The sequence below is a fragment of the Thermobia domestica genome, chromosome 3 (genome assembly GCF_964235325.1).
Source record: "Thermobia domestica chromosome 3, izTheDome1.hap1.1, whole genome shotgun sequence".
NCBI lineage: Eukaryota > Metazoa > Arthropoda > Insecta > Zygentoma > Lepismatidae > Thermobia > Thermobia domestica.
The window spans coordinates 48,270,700-48,286,880 of record NC_137456.1 but is presented as its reverse complement, the minus strand read 5'-3'; the positions used below and the strand labels follow the sequence as shown (position 1 = coordinate 48,286,880).

The 16,181-nt window shown below is 37.0% G+C and overlaps 1 protein-coding gene across 2 annotated transcripts in view; it reads right to left on the bottom strand.

Annotated features, from left to right (window-relative positions):
* Positions 1 to 16,181, bottom strand: part of LOC145680372 (uncharacterized) — a 55,996-nt gene that overhangs the window by 28,315 nt on the left and 11,500 nt on the right. For both annotated transcript variants that reach the window (XM_081750799.1, XM_081750800.1), the window contains exon 2: positions 7,256 to 7,420. In XM_081750799.1, coding sequence (XP_081606925.1) covers positions 7,256 to 7,420 — 165 coding nt within the window. The remainder of the gene's footprint in view (positions 1 to 7,255; positions 7,421 to 16,181) is intronic.

Here is a 16,181-nt window from a genome sequence, read left to right as displayed (position 1 = left end):
TAAATAGTTTATAAAAGGAAAATCTGTGCGTTTCGGGTACAAGGTTTGGTGCCTGAATAGACCAAATGGATACCTAATCAACTTTGATGCGTACCAAGGCAAAACTCTGCAATGCATAGCAGAATATGAACAAAAATTTGGAAAAGCAGCCGATCGTCTGTTATATATGATAGATTAATTCCCAAGTGACGTTAAAAATTATTTTCAGATTCTATTTCTACAATCTTTTCACAAGCATACCACTTCGCTTACACCTAAAGTCTAATGGATATGCTGTAACTGGTACTATGCGTGAAAACACAGTTCCCAAAGAATGTAATTTCTCAGTGTCATCTGAATTCAAGAAGCAGAAAAGAGGTTACCACGAACATAGAGGCAGTGAACATGGTGTAGTCATTTCAAGATGGCATGACAATTCAGTAGTCACAGTCGCATCCACTGTTCATGGTGCTTTCCTACTAGGAAATGTAAAAAGATATTCCAGGTCAGCCAAGAAAGAGATCACTCGTCCACGTTTGATCGGAGAATACAATACGTTTATGGGGGGCACAGATCGAATGGATAGGAACATAAAGGACTACAGAATTGGTATCAGGGGAAAGAAATGTTGGTGGTCAATCTTCACTTGGCTGTTGGGTGTATCATTTTACAATGCATGGCAGACATCACTGAATGCTGGTTCAATTTTCAGTCAACTAGAATTTAGAAGAGAAATTGCTCAATACTATATACTTGCATTTGGTTCGTCTCCAAGAGGTGCTGGACGTCTAGTTGTATCCAGACTGAGTTTCTTTGGAAATAGAATATTTGAATCAGTAAGATTTGATCGTATTGGCCATTTAGTTATTCCTGATCCTGGCAACAAAAAAGAATATGTGCTGGAGAAAATTGTTCATCAGTGGGGCGTACAGCATGTGTAAAATGGCCTTTGTGTTCCTTGTTTTCTCAATTTCCATACTAAGAAGTATTAAACACACTATTGTTGTCATTTTCCCAAGACAATGGGAATAAGTTTGTATGAAAGAGAGATAAGGAAAATATAGTTTTTGAACCCTACTCTAGTGCTATTTATTGCATTTATATATCACGAGAGCCTAGCGTGACCATATGGACACACCATACATAGGGACACCAAAAAATATTTTCTTAGATGCAATGGTATTTTTGTGATCTATGAAGCCCAATTAACATATTGAAGTATAAATTAACAAAAAACTGCACCCAAAAAAATTCAGGCTCTGTCAGGTTAATAAATAATTGAGTACCGAGGTATTGTATTCCCATTTCTTTTCGAGTATTTGTCGAATGGTAAATATCTGGTAGATAGATGACCGATTTCGCCTAAATCCACATTGATAATCTCCAATAATTAATCTGTGTATGGGGTCAATCTTGTTAATAGAATGTTTGAGAGAATTTTATAGTATGTTGACAGAAAAGGAATGCCTCTATAATTATTACAATTAGTTTTGTCGACTTCCTTGTGAATTGGAACAATGATTGATTCTTTCCACTCTTGAGACAATCCTCCTTGTTCCAGATAAGGAGAATGAGTTGGTGTATCTTGTTCCACAATATTTCCCCTCCAGCTAAAATTAACTCAACTGGGATTTCCTCTACACCCAGAGATTTGTGTTTTTTTCATTTATTTATAGTGATTTCTATTTCTGTTCGGTTAGGTTGTGGAATATACGGTTTTGCTGTGCGCATTTCCTTCTTCCACGAACGTTAGTTTTTGGCTGCGTGTTAAGCAAATATCAAAGAAGTCTTTCCACCTATTTAATCTATCCATCTGTATCAGTCAGAATTGTTCCGTCAGCTTTTTCTAATCATTAATTATAATTTTCAAAAACTTGCGTATCTTTGTTCTGAAAGTTTCGGAAGTTTCCCGCCTGATGTCAGCAAAATTTTGTATAGTTATTTTGTTCGAATTTTGTAGCCAATATAATTTTGCCTGTATTTTCTTATCTCATGGTTTAGTGCATTCCTGGTAGAACCATGGTTTGTTCCTACGTATTTCCGCGTGTCCCAATTTTTCTTTTGCTGAAATTTTAATTCTATCTCTAATTTCAACCCTAGTATCAACACTAGTGCATTCCGAGCCTTCTAAAACCGAGAATCTATTCAAGACTTCAATCTGGTATTCCTCTTTCATCTGGCTCTCCTCTAATGTCTTTAGATTAAATCTCACATTCAACAGAAAATATATATGTACTTTTTTATTTTATAGAGTTCAGTAAACTGTATAGCAGGCAGTCTTAAACTTATAAAACCAACTAAGTTCTATTAAAAAAGTAGAAGCAACAATCTGGAAGTTTTAGTTGAAATATGAAAGGAGAGTGAAGTCTTATTGCATAGTTGAGTTAATTTTGCAAGTGGGCAAACGAAACGAGGGTACTGTAGCCTGCAACCTGCAGGGGTTGGTTGTTGCGTCTGGACCTGCAAGAGGGCGGCAAGTTTGGTTGTGCACATGAGCAGCAGTTACCCTATATTTGGCCCTGTTTGTGTAACAGTATTAATAGTTGCGAAGTAGGTAGCAGCTATACAGTGGACCCAAAGGTTATGAACTTAATCCGTTTTGTACCGCTGATCATGAACGGTACACAAAATGTTTGTAAACCGAAATTACAAATAGTATTTTCGTAACTGTTAGGAGTATTGTGTCATTTTTAGCAAAATGTGTGTAACCGTTAGGGAAACTCAAAACAACAATAGATACTTAACAGTGTATTTTTATTTTTACACATACAATGCATTAAACAATAAACAATATTTTCTAGCAGAATAAAAATTGTGAATTACGTATTATTGGCAACAAACGACGTACTTTTCAACGCCATAAAAATGATTTTTATATATATATATATATATATATTTGAAAACTGCGCATGAGAATTTACTCTTAAGTATGGCATTTTGTTCAACTTAATGTCATCCATCGACTGATATACACAGTATGTCGGAAAAGTAACGGAACTTTTTTCTTTACAGATAACCACTAGCTCCATCTATTGTCGCAACATATCATCGGAAAAGGTTGGATATCTGCTCAACGAAACAAGACCTCAATCATGAGAACCGATTAACGGAGTGTCGGTTATAGCAAGAAAAGTGAGTGTATCTGGTGTCACCTCGTCACAAAAACACGATGGAGCAAAGAGCCAATATTGAATTTTGTTTCAAGCTAGGTTAAACATTTACACAGACATTGGAAATGATGAAACAAGTGTATGATAATGGATGCTTATCTCATACATGTATGTTCGAGGGGTATACGCGATTCCGGGACGGTCGTGACTCCTTGGAAGACGACCCAAAGCCAGGCAGCCCGAAAAACAAAAATCGCGATAAGTTGGTGGAACAAGTGCGTGAAATGATCGCCCACGATGCGAATTCGACTGTGAGATGGATGGCGGAGGAATTATCGGTAAATACGACGAAAGACATGATTTACGAAATTTTGACAAAAGGATTTAAAGAAACGGAAAGTTTGTGCTCGATTTGTTGCGCACGCCTTAACTGACGACCAAAGCCTTGCTCTCGTTGAACATTGCGAGGACTTGATTAAAACAGCCAAATGGAACATAACACTTCTGGAATCGACTGTAACTGGTGATGAGACTTGGTGATTCAAGTACAACACGCAAATAAAACGCCAAAGTGCTACGTGGAAGTCCGCAGGTTCTCCGAAAGCGAAAAAACCGCGTTTTCGAAAGTCACGTGAGAAGACAATGTTGATTTGTTTTTACGATTCCAAACGTATTATATGTCGGAAATTCGTTCCACACGGTTAATGGTGAATGGTGAATATTATTATCTGGATGTTATTGAGCCCTTGTGGAAGCGAATCGTTCGCGTAAGAACCGAGTATCGAGCACCAGGCAGTTGGTCTTTATTGCATAACAATGCACCACATCACAGAACCGTCGCAGTTCGTGACTTTTTGGCTAAAAACAAATCTGTGTGCTTCCACATCCTCTGTATTCGCCTGATTTATCACCGTGTGACTATCTCCTATTCCCAAAATCAACATTGGCCATGAAAGGAACATTTTATAACTGTTTATAACGTCCAGTCTGCCATGACGAGGGTCATTGAAGAGATTCATAAGTGGCGTGGTTTTCGTACAGCATCAATTTTTAGCTTAAAAACAAATTAAGGAGCAAGAGTTTTTCGAACTAAGAATTTGAAAATTTCGCGTTTTGTCGCATTATCCAAATAAAGTTTCGCATTTTGTAGCTCTTGTGGAAAAGATATTGCCTGACATTTTTAATAGGGTTCCTTTTGTTCTATGTTACATGTTTCCACGTTTTCCTCCTCCATTGTTGTATGTTTGTCAGTTATTACCAGTCCATGCCATTGGCTAGCTAATTAAAACTGCTCCTCCTCATCCAGCTGCGATGGTGATAGTTAACGCGCAACATGTTCTCTATAGCCGTGTCCGAATCACCCAAAATGCACCGTTCATGCCACGTTCTACCGTTTCCTCAGCGGAAAACTGACGTTTTTTAAATTAATGAAAGCGTATTTTTAAAATTTCGCGTATTGTTAGAAATTTCGCACAAAACTGTCAATTTCGTGTTTTATCGCACAACGGAAACCAATAAAAATACATACAGAATATTATAAAACGTCAAGAAACTGAAAATTACTTGTTTCTTGAATACTTGGGGCGTCCCAAGAATAAGTTTCGCCTTGAACTGTATTCCTTTATTCACAACCTAAATGGTGGAAATTTGCGACCGGTTTCGACACTAATTGCCCACGGGTGAAAAAACTTGTTAATAAATAAGAGTTTTCTTTTCTTTCTTTTTATTTTAAATATGGATTCAGTACCGCAAGAATTAAGCATTCTCTCTCTGACTTCATCCCTTTATTCCAGCCGGAACTACATATCTACTATTTCCGGTTTCAGTACTGAATTCGTATCGTTTGGATTCTACCAGTTTTACAATGCGAAACGAAGCTAACTTGTTTTAATACCCAAAATTCCTCACAAATCCTTTCTAATTCCTTTATTGAAAGTGACACGCCATTGAAGTAACTGAAATATAAGCAACGAAACATTAACATAGAACACTACTTAAATGAGCTTAATTGTAATCAAATAGGTTTTCTTTGTGTTATAACTTACTTTTCAGATTTATGTTGATTCGTTATGATGTTTTTTTAAAAAAAAAATGGTTCGAAGAGATTTTCATTTTTGATAATGGCTTGTCAATCAAAGCTTTGTTTGGTAAACGTTGACTTATACTTACATTCTACCTAATCTTAACATAAATATTGTCAAAACTTTTGAGGATGACTGTACTTCCGCCCGTAAGCGTAAATGTGTCAGTTGTAAGTGTTCAAGACGGAATGGGGCGAGTATGAAAATCGTGCGACCGTAATAGCGTTGCACATGGTAACCAAATCACCAGGGGAAATTTTCAAAACTCTCTAGAACCAGTACTTAGTAAAAAAAAAATAAATAAATAAATAAATAAATAAATAAAAATAAATAAAATACAATAAAATAAAATAAATCCGTTTAACACACTACCCAGCGCTTTGTTGAGGCTAAAACTATGAAAGATTGCAAGGAAGACCACACACAGCACGAACATCGGAACTTGTAAAAGCAGTGGCGGCCCATGTACCACGAAATCTAGTATCGAGAAAGTCAGTTACGGCTCGTGAGCTAAAAATATCGAAAATATCTACGTCTCACACGTTAACCAGTGACCTGGGACTCCATGCTTACAAACAACGCAAAGAACATCTCCTGACAAGTGAACTGAAGCGCCAGAGGCTCTAAAAAGCAAAGCGCCTACTTAAAGAGTTACGCAGCAAATGGGCACGGTCGAATCCTTTTTACTGGTAAAAATATTTTCAGTGTTAGACTTTCAATTCCAAAATGACAGGATATATGCCACATCCTCAAGAGAAGCTTGTGAAAAGTCTTCAAAGATCCAGAGGGGTCAGCATCCTGCCCAGGCATGGTGTGAGGTATGAGGGAGCAGAGATCCATTTCTGTGAAATGGGAGCCAAAACGTCAGCCAAGTGTACCAGGGGACAGTGCTTGAGAGATAGTCAAGAATCTCACTAAAACCCTCTTCCATGGACAGAACTGGAGCTTCCAGCAGGACTCAGCCCCAGCACACAAGGCAAGTACAACCCAACAATGGCTGGAAGCAACTGTTTCGGACTTCCTTTCCACTTCAGATTGGCCTTTTGCAAGTCCGAACCTAAACCCTCTGGACTACAAATTGTGGTGCAAGCTTCAAGAGATGGCTTGCAAGAAGAGACATCCCAATATTGAAAGTTTAAAGCGGTCTCTTCGGAAGACAGGTGCAGATTTTCCAGTTATGTTGCGCAGTGCAACTAATGAGTGGCCACAAAAACTTAAGAACTGTATGCATGCTAATGGTGGCCATTTTGAAGAATTATTTGAGATTTTGCTTCATAATGCATCCATGTAACTCATGTTCTTAGGATATTAAAATATCTCTAACCATTTTGTGTCAATGCAGTTAAAACTTTGGGACAGAATTTATGGTAAGAGTAGGTAATCAAAATATGTTCTCTTCATTGTTGAATAATAATTCACTTTCGAAATCTATCAAATTATTAAATCTTATAGTGTATCACAAATTTATAACAATTCATTCCTGGGGCATTCGGCGGGTCAAAGGAAACATGCTTTCGTTATCTATTACAGAACTTTTTACAGGCACTTTCCTTAAATTGCGTGACATATTTCCTTTGCTTTCTCGTTTTCCTTTTCTTTCTTCTTCATTAATATCTAAATAATGCATTTTAATGTAATTAATCGTGTATCTAACTAATTAAGACTGTTCAGCAGTTAAAAGTAGTGAAACAATACGGACCGTAGTGAATTGTCTGCTGATTTTCTTTAAAATTCATGCAGCTGAATTTACTGTGAGTCGGTTCATATGTGACCAATCTTGACCCTAGAAACTTTCCGAACAATTTGTTTCTTTAATTTCATGTCTTTCGGAAAAAAAAAAAAAAAAAGCGTGATTATATCCTTTGGCTGTGATCACCAATGTTAGCTAAAACTGTACTTACTTCGTTCCTCTGCGCCTCATTTAGCACTGGATGACATTCGATACAATGGATAGAAGTAATTTTGGCCTGTGACAGCTATTGCGTACCTTATCTCTAAAGTATGCTTTATACAAATCTGTGAACGTATACTACCAATTTTATGTTAAATATAAAAATTAATGTACATTTATAATTAATTACTCACGTCTACGAACGATGATGTTTCTGGAACACAAAAGTCATGCCGTGAAAGATATGTGATTAATATTTTCGCTGACTTGTGACAAGTCTCTCGGAACTCCTGAAAGTTCTCCAACTGTGCAACACACAGATGACACACAAACTTTGGAAGACTATCTCGTTCCGATACCTGAAATATACAAATTGTATAGTATTAATTACTTGTATTTTCTTCCTTTAAGATATTAATGGTGCATAATGAATAAACCAACTTTATTTGAAGTCAGTTGAAAGACATATTCAAATAACTTCAATAGCAAACTAAGACACTTATTGGTTTATCACACTAACCCGAAAACGAATCAGGAGAATATCATAATTATAGCCAAAAGTTAAAATGGATCCTTCAGTTTAATGTTTTGTGAAAGCTAAGAGAGATGAGTGAACGCAACTGAACGGCGAAGGAATGAAAAACTTTGAGAATCCAGAGAAAATGTGGCCCGGATCAAACTTGAGATCCTTTGCAGATGTGAGTGTTCTGCAACTGAGCCCCCTGATAGTCTCATTTCTCATTTTTATTAGGAGTAAGACAAAATATGAGAAAATATTTCTCTATTGCTACATCGACAATGTAGAATTCGAGCGGCCAGTATAAACAGTTCCTTCTTAACTGGTTCCTAAAGAACACACTTATTGAAACTGGAGCTTAATGTTCCTATGTACCAAAACCATGGATAGTACATACCTAAGCAGCAGCACCCTAACTGTATCGTCACATAGCATACATAATAAGTACTTCCGTTTTTCACGTAGGAGTAATGATTTGTATGCATACGTGGTATAAGAATATCCGATACGCAATCAAGCCAGATCACTCCATCTCGAGACTAGATACGTAACGACGTATGCCAATTACCCAAAACAGGTTTTTATATACTTGGGCTTATTTTAGTTGGCATGGTTCCAATCCACTTATTAGTGAGAGCGTATTCATTGCATGAAGAGTTACGGAGATCGAGGCACGTGAAGGTCCTACAGTGTAACATCTACCAATGCGGTGTTTTTGGCTGTATCGACACGTTCATTTCCCCGAATGCTAACATGCCCCGCCTCCAGGCAACGATGACGCAAGCCCTGGTTGCTGTACCTGATGGCATTTCAAGAATGTGTTGTTCGTGTTTACTAAAGACAGTCTGCAGGTTTATAACTAATAATGCCTTGTGAGCAAGTGCGGATAAGCACACGACTAAGAGAAAGCTGAAGCGCATGGTCAAGAACAAGCTTAATTGCAATTAGTTCTGAACACAACTGATGCAGATAAAATTCTGAGACGAAAACGATAGGCTAATGATGGTTCTTTTGCTTCAACATGAAGACTAGTGACAGGACTAATATGAAAACAACCAGAAAGGAGCCACCTGAATCATCAAGTGATGAGCAATATAGAGATGTTTGGGGAAAGACGAACGACCAGATAAACAAGCAGTACAACCGTGGTCTAACTTGGACTGAATCAGACTACAGTACAGACGCAACGCACTATATGAACAGCACTTCAGGTGCAGTACGAAAGTGCATAAGTAAACTCAGAGCTCGGAGACAATGGTACTTACGATTACAAATGTGTGGTGTCCATGTTAAAAGATAAACAGAAGTCAAGCCAAGAAATCGGACCGTATCAACTCGGCAAATTCATTGGCGGCAGACGTGTTTTTTATTTATTTATTTATAAAATAGAAAACCAGCTACCCGACCAGCGAAGATGATTTAATGTAAATATCGATGATGCTGTGACGGTACCATAGCGGCAATAAACAGCTAGATCATCAGCATACAGCAGACCACGAACAGGAGCTTGGATCTACGACAAAACACTGCTGACTGCAACAACATTCTGACACTGAGCAACACTGGCTTGTAGACACCGTAATCCTGCAAAATTCGTTCTGAAAGGCTAGAAGCCACAGGCACTTTAAAATAACATTCATTAAGAAAGTTCTTTGACCAACAAGACCTCAGTCATACAGATGTTTTAATATACAATAACGCCAAGTTGTCATAAGCCTTCTCTAAATCAAACAATATAGCTACAAAATGATCACGATCAAGAGAGGCTTCTTGAATCCAAATCTCACGATAAGAAAGATTATACTAGATATAAAAGAGCGAAATCCAAACTGTAATTTACTCAAAAGACAATCGGATTCCTAATACTACACTAAGCGGAAGTTTAACATGCGCTCAAAGAGCCCACAGATGCAAGCTGTGAGATCAATGGATCTGTAGCTCGCAGTAGTCATTGCGGTTTGTCTGGTTTTACTTATTGGAAGGGTTAGAACTTCACACCACCGTGAGGGAAAGTCTCTTCTGACCAGGTACGATTCAACATCTGCAACAATGCTGAGACATGATACATTGAGTAACATGTGCGATATATGGGACAGTATTGGAGAACTTATGTAACGCAAAGTCGAACTTGGGAGTCGAGAAGATAGCGTTATAATCCTCATTATTACCGTCACGAAAATTAAACTGGTTCTACTCAATATGAGTACAAAAAGAATTAAACTGACAGAATAGTGTGCAGAATCAGAGACAAAACAAAAATGTTGGTTATCTCTTATCAGATTAGTCTCCACTAGAGATGCAAAAAAGCCGGCTTTTTTGAATCGATGGTTTTTTTCCCATAAAAAGCCGGCTTTTTTTTGGGGAAACAACAAGAATTTTGGAAATTTTGGCTTTTTTCATTTTCATGATTTTTCTATCTAAATAGCTTTTTTATAGTATATTCTATAGTTAGATAAGAATTCCATGACCTAAATGCGATATTTCGCTTTGAAATTCACCATCAAGATGGATGGAGCATATGTTTTACAATTTAAACCTAACATGAAGAATGTAGTATTTGAGGGCAATTTTAGAGCCTATTTAACTTTATTTTAACTTTTGAGTTATCGACATCTTTTTTTCTTCTCTAGATCACTTTAGTTTGCCATCCGTAAACATTTCTAAGAGCTTAGTACTCTAGCTTCTAGCGCAAAAGTTAAACTTGCCCGTTTTTCTATTTATCCGTTAAAGCGTACGGTTTTCAATATATACGTCAAACCGTATTTCCACATTTCTGTTATACTGTAGCTGTGAAGTGATTTAGCAATAATTTTCCGAACACAATCTTGAATACCAATTTATACAAATAATCAGTAGCGGATTTAGAAAAGTACTTTAGGAAGGGTTTTACTGATTGGTTCGTTTTCTAAAAAGTCCTAATTTTATTTGGGAGATGTTTGAAGTTTATGAGTACAGGCATCGTTTGTTGCAGACATTCCGTAACTTTGGGAAACGGGCTTCAGTCCGAAAGACCAACCCCCTAACCTTCGCAAACCGTCACTGCTGGTAATTAGTAATAATAACGATTTAAAAACAATGGAGGAAGAAAGGAAGAAAGGAAGTCGGCCAACTCTCAGTTCACGCACTATTTCTACATTCACAGATGGAATGAAAAAAAAGCTTTGTCAGAATGGTCGAATGGTGGTTGAATCCCGGACTTCCCGATAGAAGCGCAAAAGCTAATCACTCAGTCATGTTTGTTGTGCAGTTGTATTTAGCTTAACTTAAATATATTCAGTAGTCCTTTGGGGGGGGGGGGAGGGTCCGTAATGATATGTTGAATCCCTCTTGTTAAAAATTCAGTAAACTTGAGGATTGGGTAAACCGTGATGGTGGTTATATAAAACGTAACTATAGAATTTCAAGAATATACAGAACCAAAAGCTCTAGATGTGCAGCCTTTAAGTGTATCATATAAATCTAAGTATTTCTGTTATGTTTTATTTTAATTTTATTTTGTTTCAAAAGGAGGGAATGGAATATTTTGAAGTAAAAATACTACATACTATTTTGCTAGTTATTTGTGTATTTTTTTAAAGAAGTGTTTACTTTTAGGGTTAGCTGGTTTACACCAACTTTTTTTAAATAACTGGTTTAAACCAAAAAAATAAAAAGAATGAAAATTGCGAATCGTGTGAATTTCATAGTGACGTTTCCAGATATCAAACCACCTGCAGTAGTTTTATTTCCCTTTCACCTTTTAATCAAGGTGTCCCATGTTCAATTCTCGGTCGAACCACAACCCTTCTTTCATGCGTAAACCAAGTAGCGGTTCGGATATCAGTTTAAGCGAAAGTCTTCTCCTTGATAACCTCGGTATTTCGTAAGGATGGTTAGCCTAAACATACGAAACGAAACCAAATTGTATGTTTCTGCATGCCTAATTGCCTGTTGTTTTATAAAGAAGCCAAGATTGCTTAAATATATTGATAGAAATTGGCAAAATTTATCGATTGCCTACGTAGCTTCCAACATTAGCTTGGATTGGACTTTCAATGATATCTACATACTAAATTTGTAATTTAATACCTCAGTTTTAGCGTACTGATTATGATACGTTGACCTTTAAATTTAACATGGAAAGCAATAACAGGATTTTCCCGTTATTGTGTTACATTTCAAGTAATGACGGGGATTTTCCCGATGGCTAGGGCGGGAGATTCTCAATTAAGAAATTTACTGACCGGACTTCTTTAAGCTTATGGGAGTTCTTCCGGCATAACCTCGCTGTTGTATAATAACACCAAGGCGAAACAAACATTTCTGTGGATATGTAATATAAATACATAAAGCAAAAAATCTAAATAAAAAAACCTGGTTTAAACCAAAAAAAGCCTGGTTTAAACATCCCCCCAAAAACGGGTTTTTGGCATTTTCAAAAACAACCATGGTTCTTGCCAACTCTGCTTAGTTTTGTATATAGGTGGTTAAAACATTTTTATTACATACATTGGTTAATCCTGTGGAATTCATAATGTAAATATGTTGAAGAAAAATTGATTGAAATCTCTTTTCAAAATTCATAGTTTATTTTCGAGGTTTTATATTATTATCAGATCAACCACTAATTAAATGACTTTTTGTGTTATAGAGAAGCGAAACAAAGTCTGCTTTATCAATTTAAAGCAGAATTTTGAAAAAAGCCCAAAATTTCCCAAGCAAAAAAGCGAAGCAGAAAAAACCGAGTTTTTTTCCAAAAAAGCCGGGTTTTTTTCCGACCCCTTGCATCTCTAGTCTCCACGATCTCGTTTGCTGATACAGCAAACACACCAGTACTCAGAACAGTGGCCATTTGGTTAGCAAATCCAACGTCACACAGTAATCATGCATGTTCGGTTAATGATGGAAAGAAAAGTTTTTTTCCAGTTTGGTACTTTGAAGATTTTATTGGATACTGGGTACGAGCACGCAGATGCAAAACTGTTCAAGATACTTGGCAGGGGGATGGCGATTGAAAGTTTCGAAAACACGACGACGAGTCAAGATTGCCTCACGTACTTCCGTAGACTATGAAACTTGTCGTCGAGGACCACTGCCCCACATTCTGGAATGGAATCACGAGCAGCGTCCATAAAGGTCTATTCGAACAGTTCTAGCCTCACAAACAGGAAAAGCATCAAGTGGAAATTAACCGAACTGAGCTTTCAATATTTTAACCACTCAGCACGCATTAAGTTGAAGTGGCGAAAATGAGAATGGAATGATAACAGGCGGACTAGTTATTACAGAAAAATGATTACTGCTCAAAACTAGGTCAATTCAAATAGAAACTGTGTGCAGCAGAAAAGTGAATGCGACAACTGTCACTCCAAACCAGCATCTCGCTTTTCTCAAAGAACTCTGTTATCTGACAACTACGATCATCAGTTCGAAGGGATCCCCACAAGCAATGATATGCATTCATATCTCCGACAATCCACAAAAAGTGTGTCAAGTTTATAGAAGAACCGAAGAATTCTGCTGCCGAACAGGACTAATAACGAGGAATATTTAACAAACAGTGATCGGGCGAGGGAGAAAATTTCTCCGCAACTCTTGGAACCTGAAAACTAAGAAAAATAAGTTAAAATGCCGGAAATGAAAGTTATCGAATACAGCAATGGATACGCCGCCAGCAGCGCGACCAAGAATGTGTTTAGCACACCCAGTGATTCCCAATCTGTGTGTTGCGCCACACTGGTACGTCACGCAGTCCCATAAGGTGTGTTGCGAAATTTTAAAATTTAAAAATCATGAAACATTTAATAATTAGTTAAAATCAATTTTAACATAGACTGTATCAGTCAACCCGTCCAGCGACAGCAATAATTCTCAGTAATAAATACAGCCAGCACGTCATAGAAACTTATAGTCCTATACTATTATAATTTATATTATTATTAATTAAAAATCAAGTGTGTGTGTCGTGAGCGTTCAGTTCACTAAAAAAGGTAGGAAACATTGATCACACCTATAAATCGTAATGAGATAAAATAGAAGACTGTGTTAGCTGAAAATAAGACATATAACTGTCGATGAGTATGCAGAGACCAGCTATTTCAATTCCTCAAAGTCATTCTTGAAGCTATTAAAGACTATTGAAAAAGTGGAACACTGCGAAGATCAACGTTTGAGTTCCCGTGAATCAATTACTGTGCACTCACTATTCATCAATTCGTCTTTCGCTAAATCAAATTTCAGTGACATCTAAGGTGAATTGCGAACTGATTGAAATTTCGATGTCCTCTGTGAAAGGATAGGGTCGTTAATACGACATATACGATGGCATAATTTGGTGTCAATAATGTACGGCTAGTGACGATGAGGTGCAGTTAGCTTTAGATCACTGCTACGAAAAAACACGAGGAGCTTTAAGAGCCCGATGGCAGAATTTCCTTTGTCTTTCTGCGATGAGCTATTGTAGGTCAAAAATTTTCTGCAGGAATTCCGAAATAAAAAATCAAGATGATACTATCATGTTTTTATTACAGCGTTACATGAAGCATGGTAAACAATTTTCAGTGGTATCGGTAGTTCGAGTTACAACCTGTTAAATCACATTTTATGAAAGAGTTTTGCTAAAAGAAGCAGATTTAAAATAGTTATAATACGATACACCGTATTTTGTAATGAGAACACTTTACGGAATTTTCTTGGTTTATATATATATATTTAGAATAATGAATGTAAGTTGGTCTGTTGTTCCAATATCATCACTAAGTCCATCCTTTCCTGCTGGCCTTTTCTTCATCATATTAGTAACCACTGAACCCCAGCTTTCACATATGACCTCAGACAGTGGTATACTCAAACAAAACATCATTAGCTTTACTGCAACAGTATTTGTCTCGGAAATATGTTACTTGAACTTTAAAGAGAGTCTTCAATTCAAAAAACTTTCCTTGATTTCTTGAGTTGGTCACCAAGTCCTGCATAGATTTAATGACAAGCTCGTATTCAAAAAATAATCTATCGCGGTCTGAAATGGGAATATACTCACAAACCCAAAGAAGATTCAAGAAGACAGAAAGCCTTCTCTGTTTGCTCAACAAAAACATTACTTGTTGGAAAAGTTAAAATATCCAAATTAAATAAGAATTCTGACCTAGATCTATCTGTTTCAAGAAGCTTGCATTAGTATTAGACTCATGTGTATAAACTTCAAATTGTTCCAGAAAAGAATTTTAAAACTTTGGGTATTCTTCGAAACCGTGAGTTATTAAAGCAATAGCAGCCTCTTCTTTCTCTGGTTTACCATTTTTTTTTTTTAAACCAAACCTCAGAATTTTTGAACTGATGAGTTGGTTCATTAGTAAACTTTTCTGTTGGCTTTTTTTTTTTTTTTTCTGGCAATTTTTCTGCATAGGCGCGGCAAATTTTCTGCGATCACATCACAGATCGCGGCATGTTCTGCTATGGGGTTCAAGAGGTTTGCTAGATCAAGCAACAACTGGCGTTTTCAGTTCAGCATTCTTAGGAGCAGCGCGTTCAGTTTTGGTGGAACGCCGAATATAGTTCGCCACAAATTTCCGAGAAGTAACGATACCATGGGCTACTGAGACAGGAAGCGAGATTGGAATGCTCTCTTTGAGCGATGCTCAGAATCGGTAGCGGAAATCTCTTCGGAGTTCTCGGATGCGTTTCGCTAGTTGAAAGGTCGACAGTGCTTAGACCTAGCAGAACTACCATCCTTACAGTTAACACGTAACAGTTGGTCGCTTTATAGGGTTCCGCACCATGACTTCCCTGTTCATAATTCGCACAAATAGCAGCTGTAGCACTGAACAACTTTCAGTCGATAAACTGAGTTTTCACGAATTCTGGGAGTGTTGATAGAAATCAGTGACTGTATTGGAATTTGTTCACCTAACTTCTTACTTTTGATTCAGTCTACTTTAACAAGATGTTGGTTAGCTAGCTCGTCAGCTGCGTTCAGGAGATCCCATAGGAAATTACACTCCTCCTAATACTCAGTAGATGGTGGAATTCTACTGTGACGCAAAGAGTTCCAATATATTACACTGTCCAGCAGTGTGATTATTCACTTTATTAATAATGAAACAGACAAAACCTTGATCAAATTCCGATGTATAGAGATGCTGCTATTATTTTCTACTCTATTTTCTTAGTTACAAGATAGCGAACTATTGGAGAAGCAACACTTGTCTTTTTCACAGTATTTTGAAAGATACATTAATCCTATTCACGCTCTTGACAGTCTTGAATTTTAGACTTCTTTCGGAGGTAAATTCGGATCCGTAAAATTTAAAAATGATTTACATATAAATTAAGTTTTTTTTAAAAATATATACAGGGCTCATAGTGGTCTGGTCTCTTGTAAATAGTTGAAAAGTGACCAAAAAGTAACCAAAATTTCATCATGTCCCTTTTTTTTCTTTGCCAATTTCTCCATCACCTCTCTCTTTTGTTTCATCTTTTCTTCTTTACTTCTTTTTGAGCTTCTTCCTTTCTTATTCTAAGTATGCTTAGCGCTCTTCTCTAGCAATTCTGTTGGCAAGCCTTCATTGTAGGATCAGCGTGGAGAAAATGAGATGCATCAAACTATCACTTCCATCGACAAAACG